The sequence below is a fragment of the Megascapheus bottae genome, chromosome 21 (assembly GCF_031878675.1).
Source record: "Megascapheus bottae isolate mThoBot1 chromosome 21, mThoBot2.hap1, whole genome shotgun sequence".
In the NCBI taxonomy this organism is placed as follows: domain Eukaryota; kingdom Metazoa; phylum Chordata; class Mammalia; order Rodentia; family Geomyidae; genus Megascapheus; species Megascapheus bottae.
This window is the reverse complement of record NC_143529.1, coordinates 33,700,249-33,721,226: the sequence shown is the minus strand read 5'-3', so window position 1 is coordinate 33,721,226 and position 20,978 is coordinate 33,700,249. Positions and strand designations below refer to the sequence as shown.

Genomic DNA, 20,978 nt, shown 5'->3' with positions numbered 1-20,978 from the left:
TTATTATTTATTTATTTTTGCCAGTCCTGGGCGTGGGCTCAGGGCCTGAGCACTGTCCTTGGACTTTCTCAAGGCTAGAACTCTACCACTTGAGCCTCAGCACCACTTCCGGGTTTTTCTATATATGTGGTACCAAGGAATCAAACCCGGGTCTTCGTGCATGCTAGGCAAGCACTTTAACCACTAGGCCAAATTCCCGGCCCTCAGACTCTATTTTTAATGTAGCTCAGGTTGGTCTCAAACTCAAGATCAACCTGCCTCAGCATCCTGACGCAGTCTGCCTGGCTTACTGGGGGAGAAAAAAAAATAACAGACTAATGTCTGGAGATTTTAATATATTTATTTCAAAACCAAGTTCTGTGAAAGAACACACTAAATAGTCATATATCTTCTCTTCAACCAAAGACTCGGAGACAAGGTTCTTCAGATGAGCACAGAGGCAATGATACATGCATTGAGCGGCAGTCTCAGCACGAGGTCCCTCACAGGCATTTCCAACATGAGCCTGGAGTCTTCTTAGGTAAGCCAATGAGATCCTGGGATAGAGGAATGGGTTGTGATGGTAGGAGTTGACGTCATTCTTTGTTTCAAAATTACTTAAAAACAATAACAATAAAATCCACAACTACCAGCAGATGATAACTAGAACCGGTCCCCAACTCTGCCTCGGCATCCATACTTTGTTCAAGAAGCCAACAGACCTCTGAGCTGTTCCATGGTTAGCTGCTCTGAAGCCCATAATTGGGAGATTTCAATAAGGAACCAAGAAAGGCTGCATTAGCTGACTGACTAAGGTCAATGTGTCATGGTCTGAGCAGTCACAATACACCGTTGCGTGCTGGTGAGTAAAGCTTAGGAAACCAGGGCTGAATGCTAATTCTCAACAGTAGGCTTAAGTGGTGGAGAAAGCAGTGTATCTCCCCTTTTCTCTGCCTTATTCTGAGGCAGGAATACATTTTATTATGAACAGCAAATATTGTCTTAATATAGCTGAGATTTTTGTAAAACTGCTAATCAATGTGTAATGCTATGCTAGATTTGCAACCTAAAAATGCTTCCATTTATTTATTTTTTTTGGGGGGGGGTTATTTGGGGAAAAAGTAATAAGAGTATGAATTTAGGGCCTTGAGCCATGTGTCCATCCCTAAATGTACTTTTTATTTGAACAGAGTGAAATAAGTTATAAAGTTCTAATTTTCCTTCACGAGTAATAAATTCTTATTTTTTTTGAAATTGCAATAGGATGACATCATTAGAAAAACCCAATTATCATTCACAAGAGCCTTCATACATGTGATAAGTATTAAAAACACACAGGAGAACTGAGCATTAATCTCATACAATTAAATTATTCCTATCTTTTAAATCTAAAGATCGACTTTAACATCCTTTCCACCTGTATGAATCCAAAGTTTCTAGAAGCATCACGTCTTCAGCACCTCTGAGGTGTGACTGCTCCATCAAGCACGTCAGTGCCGGGCTACCGGTGCTTCTCATAAGTCTAACTGACCCACAGCAAGGCGCCTACAGCAGAATTTTCTCTATGGAAGATGTACAGTATATTTACACTCTGCAGCAAGCTTCCTATCTCTGTAGGAAGCTCTAAAAATAGTTACAGACTAGCCACTGTGAATAACATGGTACATTATACTATTTCAGGTTGAGAGTCAAAGAAGAAAGAAAAGAGAACCTGTGCTTTTATATATATACAGAAGGGGTCAAAAAGTGGGCAAGTTTCCGATACAGAAGGCATGCCCACGAGAAGAGCAAGGTGAGACCACGTCCTTGCCAAGTCTTCCTGAAGTGATTATGGTGAGCACTCACCTGTGGTCCTTAATCATCAATGTATTCAAATGGCTCTGGGGGCTCTGGCTCTTGCTCTTCCTCCTCAATTTTTGGGCCATGTGCTGCCACAGGTTCCACCAGCTCTTCAATGTCCTCACTGGTGTCCTTCAGAATTATGATGCCCCCAATGGAGAGCTGAAACACAGCACCATATCAGCCTCACTCAGGTTTCCACATGTTCTACACTTACAAAGGCGCACGGAGACCTGCTAAATAGTACTTGGTGATTCGCCAGGTAATGACTGAGGGGGAGCCACATTAGAATAAAGACAATTGTAGCCCCTATGGAGTGTTAAATATCCCATGCTGAGCCCCAGTAGCTCACACCTGTAATCCTCCATATTTAGGAGATTGCAATCTAAGGATCATAGTTTAAAGTCATCCCAGATAGGAAAGTCTGTGAGACTCATCTCCACTCTATTACCAAAAAAGCCGAAAGAAGAGCTGCAGCTCAAGTGGTAGAGTGCTCTCCTTGAGCAAAATAAGCTCATGGACAGCACCCAGCTCGGAGTTGGTCCCAGGACTGACACCAACAAACAAAATTTAAAAAAAGGAAAAACCCCTACCAAACAAAAACTTTATCCCTGTGGCTCTAAATGTGGCTCTGTTTGAAAGCTGCATCTCAATTTAAGAAGTGTCTCCTGGCCAAAGAGCTGAAAACTAACTTTACTTTGACTGCAGGTAGAATATTTATATTTTTTTCCTGAGATGGGGATTTGAAGTCTTGATCTAATGCTTTAGCTCACTAGCTGACACTCTCACACCTAAGCCAGAGCCTCCAACCCTCAATGTTTATTATTTTAATTTGGCATTTCAGTGCCTTCCTACTCAAGACAGTGGCCTAGTGGTGGAGTGCTCCCCTAGCATGCACGAAACCCTGAGTTTGATTCCTTGGTACCATATTCACAGAAAAAGTCAGAAGTGGTGCTGTGGCTCAAGAGGCAGAGTGCTAGCCTTGAGCAAAAAGTGACCAAGGACAGGGTCTAGGCCCTGAGGTTAAGCCCTGGGACTGGCAAAAAAAAAAAAGAAAAAAAAAGAAAAAATCGGGAGCAAGTGGCTCATGCCCGTAATGCTAGCTACTCAGGAGCCTGAGATTCAGAGATTACAGTTTGAAGCCAGTCTGCCAGGAAAGTCCATGAGATTGCCTTCAATGAACTACCAAAATGCCAGAAGTAGAGTGGTAGATCAACTAGTAGAATACCAGCTTTGGTTAAAAGCCAAGCAAGAACAGTAGGCCCCAGAACCAACTCACAAAGACATACAAAAGTAAAAAAGTGCTCCATCCTGGATCTGCATCTTAACAAGCCTCTCAGTTTGACATGCAAGAGAAATACACACAAAAAAGCCAAGTGAAGTAAGGCAGACCCAAAGAGAAGTGGGTTGCATGGTTTTCCACTTTTGTAAAAACTAGAATATGTCTATAATATTTTCTTTTCTCTCTCCTTCCTTCTTCTTTCTCCTTCCTTTCTTCCTTCCCTTCCCCCTTTCTTTCTTTTCTTCCTCCCTCCCTCCCTCCGCCTCCCTCCCTTCCCTTCCCTTCCTTCCTTCCTTCCTTCCTTCTTTCCTTCCATCCATCCATCCTGGGATATGAACTTAGAGCCTGGGCAGTATCCCTGAGCTGCTTTTACTCAAGGCTAGTACTCTACCACTTGAGCCACAGCATCATTTATGCCTTTTTCTTTTCTGTTTATGTAGTACTAAGGAATCAAACCCAGGGTTTCATGCATACTAGGCAAACACTCCACCACTAAGCCACATATTGAATCATATCTATGATTTTTTTTGTGTTGGTTCAATGTAGTGTTCTACTCCTTGTGCCACTTCTGGTCTTCTGGTGGTTAACTGGAGATAAGAGTCTCATGGACTTTCATGCCTGAGCTGGCTCTGAACTGTGATCCTAAGATCTCAGCCTCCTGAGTAGCTAGGATTACAGGTGTGGCCCTCGGCTTGGCTCTATGATATTCTTCTTTTTTTTTTTTCCCTGCCAGTCCCGGGGCTTGAGCTCAGGGCCTAAGTACCGTCCTCAGGCTTTCTCAAGGTTAAAGGTCTACCACTTGAGCCACAGTACCACTTCTGGCCTTTTCCAATATGTGGTACTGAGGAATCAAATCTTTGTGGATGTAGGGCAAGCACTCTTACCACTAGGCCAAACTCCCGGCCTGGCTCTATAATATTTTATTTTATTTTTTGTCGGTCATGGTACTTGAACTCTGGGCCTGGGCGTTGGCCCTGAGCTCTTCAGCTCAAGGCTATCACTCTACCACTTGAGCCATAGTACCACTTCCACTGGCTCTATGATATTCTTAATAGGGGATCTCAATAACCCAATTGCGTAGTGCATAGGTCCATCTACAATGAAGCATATCAACATGAACTCTCAAGACATGGAAATAAGAGGTTCTTCTTATGTCCTGCATGCAGTTTTGTTCTTTTTGTTTTTCATTTCTCTTGGTTTTCTGTGTCTTGTGTCCTGTATATAAGACCATTCCAGACGTGGAAGGGAAAGGGAACCAGAGATGGCAGGACAAAGGAGGGAGGAACCAATGTAGCATTGACCCTCACTTGACACTATGTTGAATAGGAACAGGTTGGGGAGAAAGGGAGTAGGAAGGGTAAGAAGGAGAAAATGAGGAATGAGGTAACAGTGTTTAAAAACAAATTTATTCATTATCTTATTTATGCAACTATAACCCCTTGCTCATCATCTTTTCAATTGAAAAAAAAAAAAGCCAAGTTTTCCTCCAGAAATTCCAGAATGATGGAGAAAATAAAAAATAACACAGAGAGCAGACACCTACATGTTTCATTGTAATCTCTTAAGTCCTTGTGATGCAAGAAATGAGAAGACACATGAGAACAAAAGAAAAGTAGAAGACTGAAGCAATTCTATTCGGTCCTCTCTCAATATATTAGCAGAAGGTAAATCTAAACATCAAACTCTTCACCCATCTGTGGTGTGCTAATCTCATTCTGCTTGCTCGCCTGTGTCAAAGGAAATGGAAAGCTGCGCTCTGTAATTCAATCAGTCAATGGTGGCGGCACATCTGGGAAAAGCACATTTCTACCACAGCACATTCTGGGCAGGCAAAAGCAGCCCAGGCTCATCAGTGAAATGACTCCTGTGCCTATAGCCGTCTCTGCAGCTAAACCTAATCCAATTTTCACTCACTACCATTCTGCCCTGCCATGCTGCAAACCTGGTGTGCCTTCACGAACTGCCAACTCCTTTCCCTCTTCCAACAAACATAGCCACAAACACGAAGCCCTAACTCTTCCTAAGCAGGTTTGCTTTTCTTGAAGAGAATATATTTTGACTAGACACTGCTTTTACTGCTGATTCCCATGGCAAGAACACAGAGTATATGACCACTGTTCCAATCCTCCAAGGCCTGTAATGTTAGCTACTCAGGAGGCTGGGATCTGAGGACTACGGTTCAAAGCCAGCCTGGGCACGCAAATCTGTGAAACTTTTATCTCCAGAAAAACAGAAGTGGCACTGTGGCTCAAGTGGTAGAGTACTAGCTTTGAGCTGAAGAGCGCAAGGACAGCACCCAGGTCTAGAGTTCAAGACCAAGGAGGAAAAAAAAAAAAGAATGATACGAACATTAGTGTCCGAGTTTCTGTGTGGACATAGCTTTCATCTTACTTGCACATTTTCATGTACCTAAGAATAGAATCATATTATAGGGTAAGACAAAATTTGACTCTTTTGACTTTTTGAGGGACTGCCAAACCTGCTTTCTTTCAAGATTTTTCAAAATTTAATTAATTAGTTAATTTTTTTTTTGCCAGTCCTGAGGCTCCTGGGCACTGTCTCTGGGCTTCTTTTGCTCTACTACTTGAGTCATAGCACCACTCTGGCTTTTTCTGTGTATGTGGTATGGAAGAACCAAACTCACGGTTTCATGCATGCTAGGCAAGCACTCTACAACTAAGCCCCATTTGCTGCCTCTGATTTTATTTTTAAAAATGTTGTTATTATCATTAAAATTTTATTTTATTATTATTGTAAAGGTGATGTACAGAGGGGTTACGTTGCATACATCAGGTAATGAGTACATTTCTTTTTTAACAGTGTCACCTCTTCCCTTGTTTTCTCCCAGTTCTCTCCTCTCACCCTCATCTCCTTTCCCCACAAGTTGTGTAGCTCATTCCTCCCCCTCCCTCCTCCTCCCCCTCCCCACCCCTCTCTGCCAAGGGGCTTGAATGGTTTTTGTCCTAGCCCCACTTCCCATTTTCTAGAGGTTAATTGGAGATAAGAGTCTCAGGTCCTTTTGTGCCTGGGCTGGCTTTGAACCTTGATCCTCAGATCTCAACCTCCAGAGTAGCTAGGATTATAGGTGTGAGCCACTGCTCCCAGCAGTTTTCAACATAGTGCACTGCAGCATTTGTTCACCTTTTGTTCCTCCATTTCTGTGCTTCCCCTTCCCCAAACAGATAAACATATATAAGTCAAAGGGTACAGAAAAAAAAAAAGTTACAAAGGAAAACAAACAAAAACCAGCCAAAAACAAATAGCAAAAAACCTTGTTTTCACTTCTTAGAGTCCCAAACTGTTTTCATTAGTAACATCCTTGCCAATATCTCTGTTTCTAATCCATCTATCCATCCATCTAAATTAAGCAATTATACTGGTATTAGGGCTTAAACTCAGGGCCTCTTCCTTGGCTTTTTCTTTTTCTTAGTCATGGCGCTTGAACTGAGAGTCTGTGCACTGTCCCTGACCCTTTTTTCCCCCTTGTGCACAAGGGGAGCCACAGCACCACTTATGGTTTTCTGCTGGTTAATTGGAGTTAAGACTTTGATAGACTTTCCTACCCAGGCTGGCTCTGAACCTCGATCTTCAGATCTCAGCCACCTGAGTAGCTAGGATTACAGGCATAAGCCACCAGTGCCCAGCTTGGCTTTTTCACTCAAGACTGGTTCTCTACCACCTACACCTCCAGTTCTAGCTTTTGGCTACTTAACTGGACTGTCTCATGGACTTTTCTGCCTGATATGACTTTGAACTCTCAGTCTCCTGAGTAACTAGGGTTATAAGAGTGAGCCACAAGTTCCTAGCCATATCTTATATGTGTTGCCCTAATATCTCTATTTAGTCAGGTTACTAGTTAGCTATTAATGATTTGGTAGACATTTTCTTCCTCCTCCTCCTCCTCCTCCTCCTCCTCCTCCTCCCCCTCCTCCTCCTCCTCCTCCTCCTCCTCCTCTTCTTCTTCTTCTTCTTCTTCTTCGTCTTCTTCTTCTTCTTCTTCTTTTTTGCCAGTCCTGGGCTTGGGCTCAGGGCCTGAGCACTGTCCCTGGATTTTTCTCAAGGCTAGGGCTCTACCACTTGAGCCACAGCACCATTTCTGGCTTTTTGCTATGTATGTGGTACCGAGGAATCGAACCCAGGCCATCGTGCATGCTAGGCAAGCACTCTACCACTAGGCCAAACTCCCAGCCCTGGGTACACAAAATACCCCAATCTTTGTTCTCAGAGTGGGCTAAACCTTTGACAGTCAGCCAATCAACTGACAAGTCTTTGTTAGTCTACTTTTGCTTGCACATCTACAGATGGATCAATTTTTTTTTTGGTGGGGGGGAGGTCATGGGGCTTGATCTCTGGCCTGGGCATTGTCCCTGAGCTCTTCGGCTCAATGCTACTGCCCTACCCTTGAGCTAAGCCCCACTTCCTGTTTTCTAGAGGTTAATTGGAGATAAGAGTTTCAGGTCCTTTTGTGCCTGGATGGCTTTGAACCTTGATCCTCAGATCTCAGCTTCCTAAGTAGCTAGGATTACAGGCATGAGCTACCCAGGCCCAGCAAGATGGATCAATTTTTATAGCTATCTCAGGCTTTTTATGTTTTTGCCAGTCCTGGGCTTTCTTCAAGTTTAGCACTCTCCCACCTGAGTCACAGCACCACTTCTGGCTTTTTCTGTGTGTCACAGAGGAATTGAATCCAGGTCTTCGTGCATGTTAGGCAAGTACTCTACCACTAGGCCCAACTCCCAGCCTGTCTCAGACTTATTTTGAGTATAAGTTCAATAATCACAGGATTTCAACTTGTAGTTACCAGTGTGTTCATATGGCTTCATGGTCTTGAACATATGCCTTTCTGATTTTAGCTCTTTATAACAAAGAATGAGGGCTAAGTATCTCTAGGTGGGTGCTGGTAGCTCACCAGGCCACTCTTACAAACAAACCTGAAAGTGGAGGTGTGGCTCAAGTAGCAGAATACCATCCTTTACTCAAAGAGCTGAAGAACAATGTCCAGCCCTTGAGGTCAAGTTCTACTACTAGGGTGCACATGTGAGCTCATGCACACACGTACACACAATATTATTTCATATACTATATTTACTAGTTGTTTCTTAATATATATGTTGAGATATAGCTCAACTGGCAAGAGAAATTTATAGATGCTGAATGTGGAAGATATCGCTAGAATGAAATGAGTTCCAGCTCAGACAATGAATATACTTCTTTGGGGTTGTCAGTTTATTCAATTATTATTATAGATCAGGTAGTGTTAAATCACTGGATGCACCATTTTAAGTATTTAACAAGCAACAACCTATTTAATGTTTGCAGCATCCTCAAAAGTTACTTCCATAGGGCTGGGAGTTTGGCTTAGTGGTAGAGTGCTTGCCTAGTATGCACGAAGACCCCAGGTTCCATTCCTCGGTATTACATGCATAGAAAAAAAAAGCTGGAAGTGGTGCTGAGGCTCAAGTGGCAGAGCTCTAGCCTTGAGAAAGTCCATGGACAGTGCTTAGGTCCTGAGCTCAAGCCCAAGACTGGCAAAAAAAAAAAAAAAGGTTACTTCCATATAAATTTCACTGATGAAGAAACTGAAACACAAACAAATTAAATGGCTTGTCTTGTTTCATGTGGAAAGTGAGGTAAACAGAAGTGGTATGTGGGCTAAGAATCAAGGCTCAAATCTGGCATATCCAGCTCTACTGTTTGTTTCTAATCACCATGCTGTCTTAGCAAAGTCTGTGGCACAAGAGGGGAGGAGTTCACAGGGTAAAGCACTTTAAAATCTAGATGAAAGAGGAAATGCCCTCTTTTTTTTTGCTAAGAATAGACTTATAAGTATTAGTAAAGTTGTTCCAATTTCTTGGGATACGAGCATAATTGTGATTCATTCAATATCATATACACAGATGACCCCTCCCCTCCCCCCATATATAGCTCTTAGAGCAGCCAGTTACTTACTGGTTTGAAAGGCTGGTATCTACAGGTCTCTGGCATGGTTAAGACTTTAAGCTGGGCAGGCATAACTCGAGCTGGGTTATCCAATAATTGGAAGTTTGGCTCAGGTTCCTTTTTCTTCTCTTTTTCTTCCTTTTTCTCTGCCTCATCCTAGTGGGAGAAAAAGGCAACTCAATAAATGTTCACGTTTGTTCTATGTCACTGAGTAACATTCTACTTAGGGAGTAACTATGAGGTGCAAAATACAGTGATATATACAATGGAAGTTTGAGTCAAAAGCTATTAGACTCGAGAAGGGAGAGTAACTTTGCTTAGGGTAAGAAAGGCATTTGCATTGGTCTTAAAGGACAAGATTTTCCACCAGCAGAGATCAAAAAAAGAGAATCTATTGAAACAAATGATAATGCTTCATTCTCAAAGGTGTTTTCTTTCTCCTTCTAGAACCTCCATGGATGTTACTCTGCCCTTCAAAACCCATTTTAATCATCATTTTTCTCTAGGAACTCATTCCTGATTGGTGTCCTTTCATTCATTGTACAAACGGATAATCTAGATTTTTCTAATAGTAGGATATGATTCTGTATGCTGAGAACAGAATAATGAATCTGTAAAAAGGCATAAACAAAGCATAATCACGTTTACGTAATAAAGACTAAATCATGATAAAGATGAGATACATCTAACTCATATAGCCAGTAAGGTATACCTACCACTTCCATTTTTTCTTCCTCCTTTTTTTCTTTTTCCTTTTCTTTCTTTTTAGCTTTGGCAGTAATAGATAGCACAGCAGTAGAAACCTAGAGAACAAGATAAATTATTGTAATCTGTTACCTACATGTAAGACTTAAGTTCAAAGAGAATTTAGTATCACTTCCTGAATTTTCTTATTTCCTGGCAGCAAGTATTATAAAGAACAAAATAATTGGGGAATACATGGGAAAAGCAAGCTGAGTATTTACATAACTTACAACTACTGTCACCAGGTGAATCTTGGCTCCTATAGCCTACTCAGGATATGAATGTGCTGCCCTACTTCTCAGATAAAAAAATCTGAGTGTTATATCCTTTCTTGCTTTATAGGGAAAACACTGGAGGACACAGAAATTTCCTCTAGTCCTAGAGATGTTCTCATGACCAGCTGTCTTGTAATGGCAATACACAGAGACAAGTAGCAAATCAAAGGTAGAACAGGGTTTTGGAAAGCTGAGCAATATGACTGGACAAGCTGATTGTTTCAGTACCTTAGAGGGGGTCTGAAGCAAGGATATTTGTCACTTGACACTCATGAATTTGGTCAATTATATAATTATTTCTACTTATAAACAAGTCTTATAGCAAATAATCCTTAACTGAGTAATGTGAAACAATATATCAAAAGAAAAGGACCACTTTCTCATATATAAGTACCATGAAAGGATAACTTTAGTGGGTATAATTTCATGGGCAAGTGCACCCCTTTAAGTGATCCATCTTTTTATTTTTTAATGTATCAATCTTTATTACATACCACTGAGTATCCTATAGGTTATTGGCAGGAATATGTTATATTCATTTTGAAAAGCAGATTAGTTAATTCTTGTAAAATAACATGTATTACTTTGCACAAATAATTCCACACCTAATTCTATCCAACTAGAAGATGTACTTGCACAAGTATATAAGTGTTCGAAAAAATTCTTATTTCATCTGTACTAGAGACGATGAGAAATAATCTTTTTTTTTTTTTTTTGGTCAGTCGTGAGGCTTGAACTTGGCCCGGGCGTTGTCCCTGAGCTCTTCAGCTCAAGCTACCACTCTACCACGTTGAGCCACAGCATCACTTCCAGTTTTCTGGTGCTTATTTGGAGATAAGAATCTCAGAAACCTTTGTGCCCAGGCTAGCTTTGAACTGTGATCCTCAAATCTCAGCCTCCTGAGTAGCTAGGATTACAGGTGTAAGCCACATATACCTGGCAATAATCTTAAATGTATATCTGATAGCTTGATAAACCAAATGATAGTCTACACTTGAAGGTATTGCTCAGCAGCTTGGGAAAAAATGAGATCCATATACACTGAAAATATTATGGTTCCCCCCCCCTTTTTTTTTTGCCAGTCCTGGACTTGAGCTCAGGGTTTAAGCACTGTCCTTGGACTTTCTCAAGGCTAGAGCTCTACCACTTGAGCTTCAGCACCACTTCCAGCTTTTTTCTATGTATGCGTTACCGAGGAATTGAACCCGGGTCTTTGTGCATGCTAGGCAAGCACTCTATCACTAGTCCAAACTCCCGGCTATGATTATATTTTTAAAATAAAAATAAGACAGGTTGTGGAGAATGACAGTGGTACACAGACACACAGTGTACTGGCATACTCAAAGAAAACTTTCAAGAGACAGTAGTGGGGATTCTGACAACACGGAACTTTAAATCCCAAGAAGAAAAGGATTAATGCAGTGAAAATAATCTCAACGAAAACACTGTGGTTCCATTATATAACTGGCTGCTCAAAGGAACAACAAGCCTACCTTTTCCTTTTCTTTTTCTTTTGGAACTTCCAGAGGGGCAGGATATGCAAATGTGGATGGTTTACAGTTTGATTTATACTGAACTTTCGGCATCTGAAGAAATGAAAGAAATTTGTAAATAAGTAAAACAATCAGCATCAAGATTTAGGTATTAGAAGTGGAGGTGTAACTCAAAATGGTAGAGCATTAGCTTTAAAAAAAAGATCTCAGGGACAGCACTCAGGCCTTGAGGTCAAGCCCCACAAACATTTAAGTTCTATGTTTTTAGCAAACATTCAGATGCAGTTTCCATGCAGGTTAAAAAGGTAAGGGACTGGGAACTGATCCCAATCTAAGCAAGTAATACTTGCTTCATCATATCAGTATGATGAAAGAGTCAACCAGTTAATTTTTCAGCCTAGAATTTTTCCATTCTGTAATGTGGCAAAACATTTTAATGTTGGTGATGATGACCAGACATAAGAGTTATTTAAAGGTCAAAAAGCCTTGGATCTTTACAGAAGAACAAGATGAATCATCATATCACAGGACTAAAAAAATCTAAATACAAACAAATATCATAAAAAGGGCTAGAGGCACGGCGCAAATGATAAGAGTGTGAGTTCAAACCCTCGTACTGGTAAAGGAAAACCATTTTAAAAAATGTGATGATAGGGCATGTAGTCTTTAGCCTATGTTCACTTGTTCACTAGCTTCGTTCTGTCCGAATTCCTCATTCTTGGAATTTTTCTTTGCCATCACCAAGGAAAAATGTTCTTATTTTGCTTTTCTCTTTAGTAGTTAACTCTTTCATCAGTTACTCTAGTATTTCAAAATTTGAAAAAGTATATTTGTCTCAAGTCCTCTTTCATTAATTACCAAAGATTTAAGTCCTTCCTTCCTTCCTGCTTCCCCTGCTCCTACCCCCATCTCGTGTGTGTGTGTGTGTGTGTGTGTGTGTGTGTGTGTGTGTGTGTGTGTTTGTGTGTGTGTTGGCCCTGGGACTTGAATTCAGGGCCTGGGTGCTCTCCTTGAGCTTTTTTGTTCAAAGCTAGTGATCAACCATTTGAGCAACAGCTCCACTTTTGGCTTTTTTGGTGCTTAATAGGAGACAAGAGTTGCATGGACTTTTCCTGCCTGTGCTGGCTTTGAACTAAAATTCTCAGAATCTAGCCTCCTGAATAGCAAGCATAGCCTGGCTAGTTTAGGTCCTTATTCCTCCCCCCCCCCCCCCCCGCCCCACATTTACTTTTTTAAATTTATTTTTATTTATTTATTTTTTTTCTTTTCACATTTACTTTTGTCAGTCATGGGGCTTGAACTTGGGGTCTGGGTGCTCTCTCTGAGCTTTTTTTGTTCAAGGTTAGTGCTCTACCACTTTGAGCCATAGCAACCCTTCTGTTTTGTAGTTAATTGGAGATAAGAGTCTCCAGGACTTTCCTGTCCTGGCTGGTTTCAAACTGTGATTTTTAGGTATCAGCCTTCTGGGTAGTTAGGATTACATGCATGAGCTACCAGAGCCTAAGTTTTTTTTTTATTCCTTTTTATTCAAGTTGTGGTACAGCACTGTAACAGCTTCTATTGATACTAAAATAATCTTCCTAAAATGTAAACCTCATGCATTTACCTTATCTGACTGAAATCTTTCACCACCTTTAGGATTAAATAAAATCACTTAGAGTAGTCTATAAATCCTTTCCTTATTCTTGCATTAAGATTTGTCTTTCACAATTCCCTCTCAAAATATGTACCTAATTGCTAGTAAGGAAGCTGGGTTTCTAAGACTTACCTTACACTAACACATTCCACTAACCAAGGTGATGACTCAAGCTGAAGGGAAATACTCTATTGGAGATGGACTTCTCTTTAAAATTTCAGAGGAATCGTGTGTGTGTGTGTGTACACTATGAATAGGTTACATTGCAATGATGAGGGCTCACAAACAAACCTTTAAGTCCTTGTTAAGGCCAATGACACAGGTTGGGGTATAAGCCAATGACAGGAAGTGTGAAAGAGGGAACCAGAACCAGAACTGGGTAAAGACAAGGACGCCAACCACGGAAGGCATATGAGTGTGTCCAGTCCTGGACTGTAAGGAGATTGTGACGTTATGACCACCTGTAGAAAAATAGAGAGAAGCCATGAACAGCAATCCAGCAGTACTTCAACAACTCAAGAGGAAATACAGAAGTCTATAAGTGGCAGTTCAAAAGAAAACTAAGATGGAGCTAGGCACCAGTGGCTCATGCCTGTAATCCTAGCACTCTGGTTCTCTAGAAAATTATCTCTGAGAAAAAAAAGAAAAAGAAAAAGAAAATTGTCTCTAAGGCCGGGAGTTTGGCCTAGTGGTAAAAAGTGCTTGCCTAGCACGCATGAAGACCCAGGTTCGATTCCTCGGTACCACATACATAGGAAAAAAAAAAGGCAGCAGTGGTGCTGAGGCTCAAGTGGTGGAGCTCTAGCTTTGAGAAAGTCCAAGGACAGTGCTCAGGCCCTGAGCTCAAGCCCAGGACTGTCAAAAAAAAAAAAAAAAAAAAAAAGAAAATTATCTCTGAGCTGACGCTGACAGCTAACACCTGTAGTCCTGTCCTATCTATTCAGGAGGCTGAGATCTAAGGATCATGGTTCAAAGACAGCCTGGGCATGAAAAGTCCAAGTCTGTGAGACTTTTATCTCCAATTAACCACCAGAAAACCACAAGTGGTGCTGTGGCTCAAGTGGTAGAGCAGTAGCTTTGAGCTGAAAAGCTCAGGGACAGCACCCAGGCCCAGAGTTCAACTCCCATGACCACCACCACCACCACCACCATCAAAAAAACAACCAAGATTGAAGGGCACAAAAAATGTGATTTTATGGAGCTGGGAATTTGGTCTAGTGGTAGAGTGTTGCCTAGCATGCACGAAGACTGAGGTTCTATTCCTTGGTACCATATACATAAAAAAAGCTGGAAGTGGGGCTGAGGCGCAAGTAGTAGAGCTATAGCCTTGAGAAAGTCCAAGGACAGGGCTCAGGCCCTGAGCTCAAGCCCAGGACTGGCAAATAATAATAAATAAAAAATAAAGTTAAAAAAGGAATTAAATTCCACAAGACAAAGACACAGTAAGAAGAAAGAATCATATACAAGAACAATGAAGTAAATTAAGTATATGTTTCATTCTTTCCTTATTTATTTATTTATTTATTTATTTTTTGTTGGTTATGGGACTTGAACTCTGGGCCTAGGGGCTGTCCTTGAGCTCTTCAGCTCAAGGCTCCAGCCCTACCCTTGAGCCACAGAGCCACATGTGGTTTTCTGGTGATTAACTGGAGAGAAGAATCTCCAATTAATCACCAGACTTAATCTCTGGGACTTTTTAGTGCCCAGGCTGGCTTTGAACCTGGCTTTAAACTGAGATCCTCAGATCTCAGCCTCCTGAGTAGCTAGAATTACCAGTGTGAGAGATCACGCCCAGCATTTTTTTTTTTTTTTGGCCAGTTCTGGGGCCTGAACTTAGGGCCTGGGCACTAACTGAGCAAAAGTACTCTTGGGCCACAGCACCACTTCCGGCTTTTTCTTTGTATGTGACATCGAGTAATCACAGCTAGGCCACACTCCTGGCCCTGCTCTTTCCCTCTTACCTCACTGAGATGTTCCCAATAATAAAGTTAAGGAATAACAATGAAAGGATGTTAATGTAACATATTAAGAGAAACCATTCTCTCATTGAAAGAAATCATAATGTAGTGGGCAAAAAATGAATTCTGGAGCCAGATGGCATGCTCAAAACAAATAGTAAGAAAATTAAACCCAGAAGAGACTCTAAAAAAGAAAATAAGAGCAAACAAGCAAATAAAGTTAAAAGGGGCACTAGAAGTTTATGTCTGTATTCTTAGCTTCTGAGGAACTGAGATTTGAGGACCACAGTCCAAAAGCCAGCTTGGGCAAAAAAGTCCATGAAAATCCATGTCCAAAATGACCACCAAAAAGCAAGGGTAGATGCCCAAGTAACAGAATGCCTGCAGCCCCAACCAAGCCTGGGGCGGTCTTGAGAAATTGCCAGGCATGTGATGCTTGTCTGGATTCCTCGATAGCTGAGGATAGCAAAATGAAGGCCAGTTTAGGCAATTAGCCTACTTAAAGAGAATACAAAAATTAAAAAAAAATTAAAATAAAAAGGATCTCTATGAACTGTAGCTAGAAATGTGTACTTGGATGTTTTCCAGAAATAATCTACTTCAAACTCAATCTCCACTATGGCACATAATTAGGATACTAGATTAATTATTTATTAATTTGGTTTAAATAAGTAAGTACAGTTGGAAGATGAAAAAATTCTTACCTGCATCCAGGATGCCCTGGGCCAAAATAGCGCCAAACTTGGCCATGACATCATCATGTTTATCGTTGATGACTTTGGAATATAGCTGTCTAAACTGATTCACCTGAAGGAGCAAGAAAAGGAATCATTTAATAACTATTTATTTGTGGTATCAGTGAAGCGCAACCAATAGGTTGCTCAAATGGTAAATGAGACTGGGTTCTGAATTTCACAACATGTAGAAGAGAGGGAGGTAGACCAGACATGAAGCAGAACAGTGCTGTGTTTGACATCATGAGTATTATTACGACTTCCTGCTTGTGGGCATTTGGTCTGTTTTCAATCATCACTTACACTGCTGGGTTCAAGGGCTCAAGGAACACTGAATACGATTTCATTTTGCACTACTGTCAGCTGTCTATGGCTTTGACTGCACTCAGAATTACAGTTGTGCTGTGAGTACATTACTGATACACTAAAGATTTTCAATATGTGCACACATTCATTTTCTGTGGACTTGAGAATCAGCACACTTATCTAAAGGAATACACCAAATCAGAAAATGTGCTCACAATCAGGCTGAGATTTCCAGTAATTTTTGTTCCCTTCTTTACTCTTTTCTGTAGTTTCTGAAATTCCTCCCCCCCCCCAATCTCTTTCCTTCTGCCTTTGTCTTGGTCTGAGAGGCCCACAAAGGCAGAGTGATAGATTCAGACAACTGTATCTTATAGATATCATTGCTCTTACAAGCCACTAGAGGAACTCACTAAGCTTTTCTGGGCCTTTTCTTTTTGTTGAGATAGGGTCTTACAATGTTGCCCAGGCAGGTCTTGAACTCCTGAGCCTAAATGATCCCCTTACCTGACTTCCTAAGTAGCTGGGGCTATACATATGTACTACTGTGTCTGGTTATTATAGTTTTTCTGAACCTTAGTTTCTTCATTTCTACTTACTTATTACTTAAGGTAACATATATATTGTAATAATGTACAAGGCATCTCATCATTCAATAAACGTAGCTTTCTTACCCTATGAGGACAAAATCACCCTCGTACTTTTTGACTATTAATTCTGCATCCTAATAACTGCTAACAAAATACTGTTCTTAAGCATGCTTCTCATTTTTTATTCAAGGGAGCAATAGATTATAGTTGGAGGAAAATAGTGAGATGTCACTGTTGAGAAAATAACCATTTATAAGTCACTTCCCTAGGTCTTACTTTAACTATAAAACCCAGAATGATTAAAACACCACTAAATTCCCTTCTAGTTTTAAAAATCCTAACATTTGGTTTACGCTGGTTCAACAGGTCAAATTCCTTTGATCTGAAATTTATTTTAGATGAACACTTACATTACCTTATATAGGATAGAAATTTATGTATGAAAGGTTTATGACACATTTCATGAACTTACAAAAATAATACATTGGGCAAAGTATTGTATGTAAATTAGACAATTTAAATACAAAATAGCACTCAAAAAAGGAAAGCATGCAATGAAATTGAAAATGGGACTTTAAAAGTCAATATAAACATAAAACAGGTTTATCCAATTAATAGTAAAAAGCGAGTTTAAAAATTTTTATTAGTAGCTGGGTGCGGTGGCTCATGCCTATAAACCTAGCTATTCAGGAAGCTGAGATCTGAGGATCGAGGTCCAAAGCCAGCCCAGGCACTAAAAGACCCTAAAGACCATTGAGCCCAGGCTGGCTTTGAGTAGCTAGGATTACAAGCATGAGTCACCGCTGCCTGGCTTTTATTAGTTTATATTACTTACATGTATGTGTGGGTGTGGGGGCACTTCACTGTTATTTCCCCCACATTTGTTTACACTGCGCTCCAATCATTTTCATCTCTCACTCATGTTCCTTGCCCTGTCCCACCCTCCAAAATAGCATCTTCAGCAGGTTTCCTTGTTTTGTTTTGTTTTTTTCCCCCATAATTGCAAATAATCCATCTTGACAGTATTTGGCTTCCCTTCCCAGTCCAGTATGTTTCAATTGGTCCTCAGCCACCTACAGAGTCTGTTCCCCACCCCATTAATAGCTTTTATTCAGTTTCTTCTCTATGCTGATTTCATATATGAAACATTTCCTTTTATTTAGCACATTTCGTGAGCCACCAACACCCAGATCAAATGAGCAATTTATAGCAGCAAAACGCTTGAATATTTATAACAAGTAAAATAAGACCCATAAATGAATTTATAATTTCATCAGTTTTATAACCAAATGAGGTCTTAAAAGTAAACAAACCTACTCAATTATTGGAGCTTTTTATGTTTTACTATTGTGAAAGGCTTATGAATTAATTTTCTGGCAGATTTCTAGATCTCTCTATTCCATTATGATTCTTTCATATGTTATTATTTCATTTCCAAATGACATAATATCTCAAACTCTGTGCCTAAAGTGAAAAATGGGGAGTAGGAAGTTGGCCTGGTCGCAGGGTGTTGCCTAGCATGTATGAAGCCCTGGGTTCAATTCCTCACTACCACACAAACAGAAAAGTAGCTCTGGGGCTCAAGTGGTAGAGTGCTAGCCTTGAATGAAAGAAGCTCAGGGATAGTGCCCAGGCCTTGAGTTCAAGCCCCAGCGCTGGCAAAAAAAAGCCTCCAGCTGCTTCCAGCTTGCCAGCCTGAGCACTGTCCTAGGGTTTTCTCAGGGCTAGAGCTTTACCACTTGAGCTACAGCACCATTCCAGCTCTTTTATGTGGTATTGAGGAATCGAACCCAGGTCTTCGTGCACGCTAGGCAAGCACCAGTAGGTGAAATTCCTGGCCCTTGATGATGTTTTTTTTTTTTTTTTGGTAGGTCATGGGCCTGGGCGCTGTCCCTGAGCTCTTCAGCTCAAGGCCACTGCCTTACCTCCTGAGCCACAGGAACACTTTGGGTTTTCTGGTGGTTAATTGTAGGTAAGAGTCTCACAAACCTAGTGCCTGGGCTAGCTTTGAACTGCAATCCTCTGATCTCAGCCTCCTGAGTAGGTAGGATTACAGGTGTGAGCCACCGAACCCAGCTTCATGATATTCTTGATACTTCATAATTTCTGTGGGTTGGTTTTTTTTGGTTGTTGTTTTGCTTTTGATAGTCCTGGGGCTTGAACTCAGGGCCTGAGCACTATCCTTGGGCTTTCCTTAAGGCTTGAAATCTATCACTTGAGCCACAGCACCACTTCCAGCTTTTCTATGTATGTAGTATAGAGGAATCAAACCCAGGTCTTTGTGCATGCTAGGCAAGGACTCTACCATTAGGTCAAACTCCTGGCCCATAATTTCTGTTTTGTTTTTGTTGGTTGTAGGGCTTGAACTCTGGGCCTGGGTACTGTCCTTGAGCTCTTCAGCTCAAGGCTAGTGCTCTACCACTTAGAGCCACAAGAGCACTTCTGATTTTTTGGTGGTCAACTGCAAATAATAGTCTCATGGACTTTTGTGTCTGAGCTGGCTTCGAACAGTGATCCTCAGATCTCAGCCTTCTGAGTAGCTAGGATTACAGGCATAAGCCACTGCACCTGGTGATGTATTCTTCTACATAACGACTATCTCAAATTGTGCAAATGGATGACCCATATAAAGGCCCAGTTTGGCCAATCTGCGATTTTTAATCTTTAAATTATAGAAGTTTACCAAGCTGGGATAAAAACATTCTACTTATGTGTGCATTTGCACACATGTGTGCTGAGAAACTATGACTTGAACCCACATCTCAGCCACCAGAGTAGCTAAAATTATAGCCATAAGCCACCAGTTCCTGGCTACAACCCTACTTCTAAACAATGTACTTGTCACTGGCACTGCTGGCTCCTGTGTATAATCCTAACTATTCAGAAAGCTGAAATCTGAGGATAGTGGTTCTAAGCCAGTTTGGTAAGGAAAAATTTGTAAGACTCTTATCTCTAACGAACCACCAAAAACCTAGAAGTGGAACCCAGAAGTGGAACCTAGAAGTGGCAGAGCTCTGGACTTTTATGTTCCCTGCCCCCCTTTATGGTTGTGGGGCTTCACAGGGCCGAGGCCTGGGCACTGTTCCTGAGCCTCTTTGTGCTCAAGGCTGGTGCTCTACCACTTTAAGCCACAGTGTCACTTACAATTTTTGAGTGGTTAACTGAAGAGTCTCATGGGGACTTTCTGTCTGGACTGGCGTCAAACTGTGATCCTCAGATCTCAGCACATCCTGAGTATCTAGGATTACAAGTGCAAAGTCACCAGCATCTGGCTAGAGCTCCAGTCTTAAGCAACAAAGCTCAGGGATATTGCCCAGCGCCACAACTGAGGGGGAAAAAAAAAAAGACAGCCTAAGCTTTCTGATGGTCTGATGGTCACAGGTGAGGAGTAGTGTACCTGTTTTTACATTTATCTATCTATTTATTTATTGAATCAGACTTTAAAATTTAGTAAATCTGTCTGTCTTTAGATACAGTACTTGCTTCAAAGACCTGCTAAAGGTGGATTTTACTTAAAGACAGATACTCCATTAAGAGCTGCATCCTTTGCATGTGTGTGTGTGCGTGCATGTGCGTGTGCACACACGAGTGCATGCGCAAAGACACACACCAGTCCTGGGGCTTGAACTCTAGGCCCGGGCACTGAGCCTGAGCTTCTTTTGCTAAAGGCTAGTGCTCTACAACTCGAACCAAAGCACCACTTGTGGCTTTTTCTGTGTAAGTATTATGAGGAGGCAAGCACTATACCACTAAGGCACCTTCCCAGCAGATGAACTGTATTCTTAAGAGAAAATAGTGCCAGGGAGAGGGAAAGTGGGAGAAAAACATGGAAAGGGGTAACAATGTTCAAGAGTTTATGTACTCACTATCTGATGAATGTAAGTGTATCCCCTCTGTACATTACCCCAACAATAAAATACAATTTTAGGGGGCTGGGAGTTTGGCCTAGTGGTTAAAGTGCTTGCCTAGCATGCATAAAGACCGGGGTTCGATTCCTTGGCACCACATACATACAAAAAAGCCAGAAGTGGTGCTGAGGCTCAAGTCGTAGAGCTCTAGCCTTGAGAAAGTCCAAGGACAGTGTTCAGGTCCTGAGCTCAAGCCCAGAACTGGCAAAAAAAAAAAAAAAAATAGTCATAAAATACAATTTTAAAAGGTGGGGGGCAGGAGTTTGGCTGAGTGGTAGAGGCTTGCCTAGCATGCAC

General features: G+C 41.2%; 1 protein-coding gene across 1 annotated transcript in view; it reads right to left on the bottom strand.

Annotated features, from left to right (window-relative positions):
• Positions 1-320: 320 nt before the first annotated feature.
• Positions 321-20,978, bottom strand: part of Psmd1 (proteasome 26S subunit, non-ATPase 1) — a 104,063-nt gene continuing 83,405 nt past the window's right edge. Inside the window, exons 19-25 of the mRNA XM_090355020.1 lie at positions 15,851-15,953; positions 13,480-13,649; positions 11,553-11,645; positions 9,757-9,843; positions 9,050-9,196; positions 1,825-1,980; positions 321-536 (exon numbers count right to left, since the gene is read on the bottom strand). Coding sequence (XP_090211146.1) covers positions 1,834-1,980; positions 9,050-9,196; positions 9,757-9,843; positions 11,553-11,645; positions 13,480-13,649; positions 15,851-15,953 — 747 coding nt within the window. The 3' untranslated portion in view covers positions 321-536; positions 1,825-1,833. The remainder of the gene's footprint in view (positions 537-1,824; positions 1,981-9,049; positions 9,197-9,756; positions 9,844-11,552; positions 11,646-13,479; positions 13,650-15,850; positions 15,954-20,978) is intronic.